General features: G+C 49.2%; 2 protein-coding genes across 2 annotated transcripts in view; one reads left to right on the forward strand and one right to left on the reverse strand.

Annotated features, from left to right (window-relative positions):
- Positions 1 to 1,342, reverse strand: part of ELMOD3 (ELMO domain containing 3) — a 36,574-nt gene extending 35,232 nt beyond the window's left edge. Inside the window, exon 1 of the mRNA XM_003799214.3 lies at positions 979 to 1,342. The gene's annotated coding sequence lies outside the window, so the exon portion shown is untranslated. The remainder of the gene's footprint in view (positions 1 to 978) is intronic.
- Positions 1,343 to 1,545: 203 nt separating this feature from the next.
- Positions 1,546 to 8,181, forward strand: part of RETSAT (retinol saturase) — a 13,448-nt gene continuing 6,812 nt past the window's right edge. Inside the window, exons 1-5 of the mRNA XM_003799215.3 lie at positions 1,546 to 1,894; positions 5,535 to 5,717; positions 6,043 to 6,284; positions 6,800 to 7,001; positions 7,425 to 7,622. Of these exons, the coding sequence (XP_003799263.1) occupies positions 1,723 to 1,894; positions 5,535 to 5,717; positions 6,043 to 6,284; positions 6,800 to 7,001; positions 7,425 to 7,622 (997 nt within the window). The 5' untranslated portion in view covers positions 1,546 to 1,722. The remainder of the gene's footprint in view (positions 1,895 to 5,534; positions 5,718 to 6,042; positions 6,285 to 6,799; positions 7,002 to 7,424; positions 7,623 to 8,181) is intronic.

Raw genomic sequence — 8,181 nt, forward strand, 5'->3', positions numbered from 1 at the left:
CCACCTTAGGTGTATGTGGCTGGCGCCTTAGCCACTTGAGCCACAGGCGCCAAGCCAACTCTAAATTTTTCTTCTTACTTTGCTGGCCTCAGGAAAAGGGCTAGACAAGGCTGGTATCTTACAGGACACATCATGGGATGCCTGTCACATCAAAAATTCATATCTTAAATGGGCAGATGGCCCAGACAAAACCAACAATCATTCTCCACAGACTTGGATGACTAAGGAAGGAGGGTGGCTTCTCCACTGTGAGACTATAATCTGGATTCCCTAGGAAGTGGCTCTGGTAACAAACTGGGATCTTTGTCAGGATGCTTTGATTATTAACACCAAGGGAGGAATGCCTCCCGGTTTAGGGGCTAGACATGGGGCTCACTGTCATCTTAGGGAACGTGTAGTTTCCCCTCAGTCTTAGCACCCCAGAAACTAGGCCTCCCTTGCTCTGGCCTCTGGGGTTTTAACATTTGTTTTCCTTTCCTTTTCCTCCCCCTTGGCCTCTATGGTACCGTAACACAACACACTCACACATCAGCCAACTTTGGCCGGGTGACAGGCAGGTACTGCGATAGCAATTTCAAAAAGGCTCTTCTGTTACTGTGCAGGAAATAAACCAAGTAGCACAGAAGCATGACCAGCCTTACTGCACCCGAGTGCAGCTCTGCTGGGCTTCCAATGGGGACGGTTATGACCCGTATCCCAGAAATAAATGAGCAAAAATTCTGTTGAACAAGCAAATACTCAAAGGTATGAAGTTACTGCTACCAATATCAGGCAAGTTCCTGATCGCTGGAGAAGAAGATGGGGCCTTCCTACAAAATGGACCCTTCTCAAACGAAGTATTCATTGTGCTATGGTAGGCAGGGAGCTACATAAGGGAGTATGATTTTTCAACTGCTTGCTGGAGCTCAAACTCTCTGCCTAGGTATTTAGAGAGTGGGTCCATCCTTCAGTACAAATACACACATAGGCATGACAGACCTTCGCTGATCCTTTCCTCGGATTTGTCCCTCGAAGGGTGTGCAGTTAGGGAGCCCGTCAGGGCCCGCCGCAAACGATGCTGTCCGGGGGCTGCCAATGTCAGAACTATGGGTCACCCTGAGAGGCAAAGAGCCGGACGCTCTCCAATGTGATGCGCAGATCTTAACAGGATCTCAATTCATCAAGACACTCAGCCAGACAGGAGCCCTGTGGGGACTCTGGACGGAAACTTTCGCATTGCCTGGACGAGGAAGAAAAGTACAGCAATTTGCCTCAGGGCGTCCAGCGAGTCAGGGGCAGAGCTAGGAACAGAACCCAGGTCTCTGGCATCTCAGTCGGAATTCCCTCTTAGTCCTGTCTGACTCCGCAGTGATCATTACCTCCCCCCGCCCTCCCTCACTCGCGTTCTCCCTCCTCCAGCCCCAGGCTCTTCCGACAAGTTCCCAGCGTTACCGGAGCTTTACTGACGCTGCCGCATCGCGCACGCGCACTGAGTGTCCCGTGCAGCCACCCTTGCCCCGAGAACCACAACTCCCAACAAGCACTGGAAACTTCGCGCTCCCCGGGAGTACGGAGAGCCGGCAGGGCTAATCCGCTCCGCAGCGCGCGCTTCTCTCTAATTGACTAAAGCGTGCTCCATGCTTCCTCCGCATCCTGAGTGGGCAAAGTCGGTGGGCGGAGCCTTGGTCCTAGAGGCTGAGCAAAGTCCGAGCCGGCGCATTTCGCGGACCTGAGGCAGGCGCAATGTGGCTTACGCTGGGGCTGCTGCTGGCCGTGCTGCTGTTGGCGGTCCTCGGAAAAGTTTGCCTGGGGCTATTCGGAGGCAGCTCCCCGAATCCCTTCTCTGAGGATGTCAAGCGGCCACCAGCGCCCCTGGTGACGGACAAGGAGGCCAGGAAGAAGATTCTCAAACGAGGTCAGCAGGAGAGACCCTGGGCTCTGGGGCTGCGCTGGGCCATTCTCACAGGTCTGCAAGCCCGTCCGGGCAGAGCAAGCCTCCGCCAGACACAGGACTCAGTTTCTCCGTATGTAAAGTGCTGGCAGGGCTTCCGTAGTGTGCGTCACTGGCGAAAGCCATCGTCCGAACAGACCCAGTAAACAGTCCCAAGGCCGCGGGCACAGTCCTTAGCGTGCTAAGGTCTTGGCATAGCCTAGTCCTGGCCCCAAGACTTGGAGTCTTCAGGTTCACAGAACAGATAAAAAAAGACTTTTCCTCCACATGGTTCCAGTACTGACTTCTTCACATAATCTTCTTCGTGGGCTCAAGTGTGTAGGGGAGCTGCATAGAAATCTCTCCAAATCAGTATAGGACATTGTGTTTTACCATAGACGTTTTAATAGTTTATGTGTGGTGGCAACTCCAAGAATTGAACCCTGCTTCTAGAACTTGGACAGAGGTTCAGCAGGGTGCCTCAGGCTCAGAGCCTGCTTTACCCTGTCATCTTTAAGCTGTATTTGTGGGGGTTGCTTCTGCAATTTAAAGAAAGAGTTCTGCTTTAAAACCAAAACCAAAATACTGGATCTCTGTTTGATCTCCAGAGTTGCTCTCACTTGTAAATTTCAGAATTCTGTATGACACATCTTACTGCACAGAGACAAACTGTTTTATGTGGAAGGACTGATTGTCTACTTCTGAGACCAGAGTTCGAGCTTGGACACTTGTCACTATTTACTGCATATCCATTAGCAAGCCACTCCACTTTTCTGTGCAGGTCTAAAACTGAGATGACTGGCTTAATTGTTTTTCAGACCAGGTTATGAACTGTTAGTGGGTTAAATAAGTTTTGTGGATTGCAACTGACATTTTTAAATGCAGAGGATAGGAAACATCAGAGTTCATCACCCATAGTGTCATTAAGTATGGCATTGAGAAACTTCTGTTTCACATGTGTGTATTATACAGATATATCCTGGGTGGTAATATAAAATGTATTTTTCACTATGGGTCTCTCTACAAGCTTTTTTTTGAGACAGAGTCTCACTCTATCCCCCTGGGGTTGAGTGCTGTGAAAATTCCTGCCTCAGCTTCCCAGGTAACTGGGACTACAATCCTGCCACCATGCCCAGCTAGTTTTTTCTATTTTTAGTAGAGACAGGGTCTTGCTCTTTTGCTCAAGCTGGTCTCTGTAACTCCTGAGCTCAAGTTGGGATCTTCATGCCTCAGCCTCCCAGAGTGCTAGAATTACAAATGTGAGGCTTTTCTACAAACTTTTGAAACATAAAGACTGTCACCTTCTCTTAACAGCTTGACAAATTCCAAATCTCAGTTCTTTGGTTGTGAATCTTTTTAAGGCAGTTTCTCACTCTCTTTCCCTGGCTAGAATGTAGTGTCAGCCTAACTAACTGCAACCTCAAATTCCTGAGCTCAAGCAGTCTTTCTGCCTCAGTCCCTTAAGTAGCTGAGACTACAGGCACTTGTCATAATGCCCAGCTAATTTTCCTTTCCTTTTCTTTCTTTCTTTTTTTTTTTTTTGGAGACAGTCTCACTCTGTCACCCTGGGTAGAATGCTGTGGTGTCATCATACTGTTACCAGCATTTCTTCCTCAGTAGTTCCTTGGTCTCTGTGGTAAGACAGGATTTTTATTAGACAGGAATCAGAAGAAGTAAAAAGCAACAGAACTTCTGGCAAAGGGGAAGACCTAAGTTGGAAGTCTCTTGTGGGCCCTTTGTTTAGGGGTCTATATTACAGGACTTGGTAGGTAGAAAAACATCTTTTCAAAGTTAATGAGTATATTAACAAATGAATGAAATGCAGTCCCTTCTCCACTAGGACAAAGTTATCTCAGGGAAGGAGTTAGGGTGTATGCTCCCTACTCAAGGTGGAACTACCCAGAACTTTTCAGGCTGCTTTGTTCATGACCTTGCTAGAGCCCAAAGGGTGTGGCCTGGAAAAGGCAGCCTGTTTGTGCCTGGAAACACGGGTCTGATTTCTGAGCTCGCCTGGGCCTAGAGAATAATCCTGTATCAATACCCCACAGCAGGGCGGTGTCTGTGGCACAGTGGGTAGGGCGCTGGCCCCATATACCAAGGGTGGTGGGTTCGAACCTGGCCCCAGCCAAACTGCAACAAAAAAATAGCCGGGTGTTCTGGTGGGCGCCTGTGATCCCAGCTACTTCAGAGGCTGAGGCAAGAGAATCCCCCAAGCCCAGGAATTGGAGGTTGCTGTGAGCTGTGACGCCACAGTACTCTACTGAGGGTGACAGACGGAGACTCTTGTCTCAAAAAAATAAAAAAAAATATATATATATACACACACCTCACAGCAACCTCAAACTCTTGAGCTCTAGTAATCTTGGCTCAGCCTCTCAAGTAGTTGGGACTACAAGCACCCACCATGACACAGAGACTAGTTTGTTCTGTTTTTAGTAGAATACTCTTGCTCAGGCTGGGCTCGAACTGCTGAGCTCAAGCAATCCACCCATCTTGGCCTCCCAGAGTGCTAGAATTCCAGACATGAGCCACTGTGCCCAGCATCAGTTTTCTATTTCAGTAGAGACAGGGTCTCTTGCTCAGACTCAAGTGATCCTTCTACCTCCCAGAGTTGTAGGATTACAGGCGTGAGCCACCATGCCCAGCCTAGGAGTGATTTTTGAAGAATAGATATTGTGTTAGAAGTGCCCATTATGTGCTATCCAGTTTTGTCTTTCGTTGAGGTGCTCCCCATCCCCCCATCCCTGCCTTGCTTCCAGACTTCCCCCTATGTGAGGGGCAGGTGCTGTGATTTCTCAGAGCAGCAACCTCTGTCCTGTCCAAACCTTTCTGTCAGATCTGAAACAGCTACCATAATAGCTGGAGCGCCACTGGCACCTGCAGACGCTGTGTCTTCCAAAGAAACCAGCCTGTTCTGGATGGTTCCATAAGCCAGCAGCCTTTCCTGCTCTCGACCCCCTAGCTCTCTGTGCTTAGGTTTCTCAGCCTGTCATTTTGTCAGCTTTCTGATTTTATTTCTGTAGTAATTTACTGATTGCTGCTTTCTTTCTTTTTTTTTTTTTTTTTTTTTTTGAGACAGAGCCTCAAGCTGTCCCCCTGGGTAGAGTGCCATGGCATTACAGCTCACAGCAACCTCCAACTCCTGGGCTCAAGCGAGTCTCCTGCCTCCGCCTCCCAAGTAGCTGGGACCACAGGCGCCCGCCACAACGCCTGGCCATTTTTTGGTTGCAGCCGTCATTGTTGTTTGGCGGGTCTGGGCTGGGGACTCGAACCCGCCACCTTAGGTGTACGTGGCTGGTGCCTTAGCCGGTTGAGCTATAGGCGCCGAGCCTGCTTTCTTTCAATGGAGGGAAAATCCCCAGGTATATTGTGGCTTTGGTTAAATCAGATCAAACCAAATCACTTTGTTGAATCTGCTTGGCTGGTCCCAAGTATTCCTATCTTAGTCAAGAGCTGCAGGCCAAACTTCTCTGCAGGTTTCTTGTACTGTCCAACCTAGAGAAGTCTTTTCTTTCTTTCTTTCTCGGTTTGAAGAATCAGAGAAGTATTCTTGGCTTCCTTATATTTGCTATTAGCATGCCCCTGCCTGCGAAGCCCACCTTCCACCTTGTCCCTTCTGCTGCAGCTTTCTCAGTCAGCCAAGTGCCAGAGAAGCTGGATGTGGTGGTGATTGGCAGTGGCATTGGGGGCCTGGCTGCAGCTGCAATTTTGGCTAAAGCTGGCAAGCGAGTCCTGGTGTTGGAACAACATACCAAGGCAGGGGGCTGTTGTCATACCTTTGGAAAAAATGGCCTTGAATTTGACACAGGTAAGGCTTCTGTGGGAAGGGTTAGAAGGGCTATATTTTCAGGAGGCTTGGAACAGCCCTTATGGGGTGATACTGGGAATTTCTGTGGTTTTGGAGGTTATCATCTTTCTGGGAACTTTTCTCATGTGACAGCTGTATCTAGTGGGAACTGAACTGGACAGAGATCTGGTAATTTCTGCTGTGACACCTCCCCGCAGAAAGGGTGGGCAGCCCTGTCCAGGCATGCAGTTAACCAAGCTGGACAACCTCTTCCATTTTACTTCCTCAACCACCTTTCTGGGGCTTATCCCCCACTTTGCCACCTTGTTTTTCCCTCTCCCAACAGGAATCCATTATATTGGGCGCATGCAAGAGGGCAGCATTGGCCGTTTCATCTTGGACCAGATCACTGAAGGGCAGCTGGACTGGGCTACCCTGTCCTCTCCTTTTGACATCATGGTACTAGAAGGGTCTGATGGCCGAAAGGAGTTCCCCATGTACAGTGGAGAGAAGGCTTACATTCAGGGCCTCAAGGAGAAGTTTCCACAGGAAAAAGCTGCCATTGACAAGTATATGAAGCTGGTTAAGGTAATATGACTATGTTGAAGCCCCCCAGTTTATTCCTAACAAGGCTGACCTTCCTCATTAGTGGAGTGACTGGTAAGGAGTGACTGCAGAAGGGAGGATCAGAATAGTGTGTCTGTCCTGAAGTCAGCCCCCACCCAATCTGTGCAGCAGGGCTGATCTAGTGCCTGGGCTCCCAGCTGCCACTCCCGGTCTGGCCTCTGGGGGCACCTTGCTCTCTTCCCTGACTAGCCTGACTTCTACAAGGGTCAGAGTACTACTCCTTTTTTGACTTCATCTGAGACCAGATAGGGATTTTTGAAAATGAATTTGAGCAGGAAACTAAAAAACAAAAAAGGGATCCTATGAGTGTAGGATAGGAAAAATTCACAAAGTCTGTATTTTTTATAAATCCAAATTCAGTAGAGTTCAGTCTGGGGTGTTATCGGGCCCTCAGGCTGATGCACTCTGGGCATAATGAGTCTGTCACAGCAGGTGCAGGGGTGAGGTCTGTTTCTCACAGCTGTTTTCTTCCCCAGGTGGTATCTGAGGGAACCTCCCATGCCATCCTGCTTAAGTTCCTCCCATTGCCTGTGGCTCGGCTCCTTGTCAGGTGTAGGCTGCTGACTCGGTTCTCTCCATTCCTTCGTGCATCTACCCAGAGCCTGGCTGAGGTCCTGCAGCAGCTGGGAGCCTCCCCTGAGCTCCAGGCAGTGCTCAGCTACATCTTCCCCACTTACGGTGGGTACTGGCCACAGGCTTGAGGCAGCTCCTGGAGGAGGAGGGGCTGCCCTCTCAGCTCTGTCTTTCTTCTGAAATGGAGCAGTGTATAAACCCCAGGCCCTCTGGAACTTGTGGATGAGAAGTCTTGCCACCAGCTTGACTCCCTGGTAGGAATTTCCTTCATCCACACCTGGAAGACTTTTCTATTCCATCAACACTGCCCACCCCTGACTTGGCAGCATGACAGTGTGCAGAAAGGATATTTCTGCTGGCCCTGAGAACACTGATGGAAATGGCTCCTTTGGCCGCCCTGGGCCCTGAGGAACATTTGCATCCTCACCTGGACTCATGCTGCATGTTATGTTCAGGAGTCTATGTGCTTTTCTGAGTTGTGCTGGTGCCCATTGCCTGCTCATCACCCTTCCTTCTATCCTTCTGCAGGTGTGACCCCCAGCCACACCACCTTTTCCATGCACGCTGTGCTGGTTCACCACTACTTAAAAGGGGCCTTTTATCCTCGAGGGGGTTCCAGTGAAATTGCCTTCCACACCATCCCTGTGATTCAGCAGGCTGGGGGTGCTGTCCTGATGAAGGCCACTGTGCAGAGCGTGTTACTGGACTCAACTGGAAAAGCCTGTGGTGAGAGCCCTGTGCTATGCTTCGGGGTCCCTGGGCTGGCGTAGGGGGGACCTGAGGTCTCCCTAAGAGTGGAAGGTGAAGAAGAACTGACCTCTTTATGGGGGTTAACGGCTAGAATCTGTCCCAGAGCATAGATGGGATGCTAATCAGTCTGGAGTAAGAAGGGAGCAGGAAGGATGAAGGGTTGCATTGTCCCCAAAGAAACAGTATTTAACCATTTATTAAATAGTTAAAAATGTAGCCATGTGTGTGACAGACATCTGTAGTCTCAGCTACAGGAGGAGGCAAAGGCAGGAAGATTGCTTGAATCAGGAGTTTGAAGTTGCTATAAGCTAGGCTGAAGCCATGTCACTCTAGCCTGGGCCTGGGCAACAGAGTGAGACTATCTCAAAAAAAGGGGAGGGCAATAAAAACATTTATCCAGTAATCCATGACCACCTTGAGTATAGGGGCTGTGTCTTTTTCAATATAAATGTCTATAGAGCTTAACTCCTAATAGAGGATCAATAAATCCTTCTTCAGTTATTTTTTTTTATTTTTTAAATTTTTTTTTTTTTTT

This window comes from Otolemur garnettii, unplaced genomic scaffold (genome assembly GCF_000181295.1).
Source record: "Otolemur garnettii isolate 467f Iridium unplaced genomic scaffold, OtoGar3 scaffold00147, whole genome shotgun sequence".
Taxonomy (NCBI): Eukaryota; Metazoa; Chordata; class Mammalia; order Primates; family Galagidae; genus Otolemur; species Otolemur garnettii.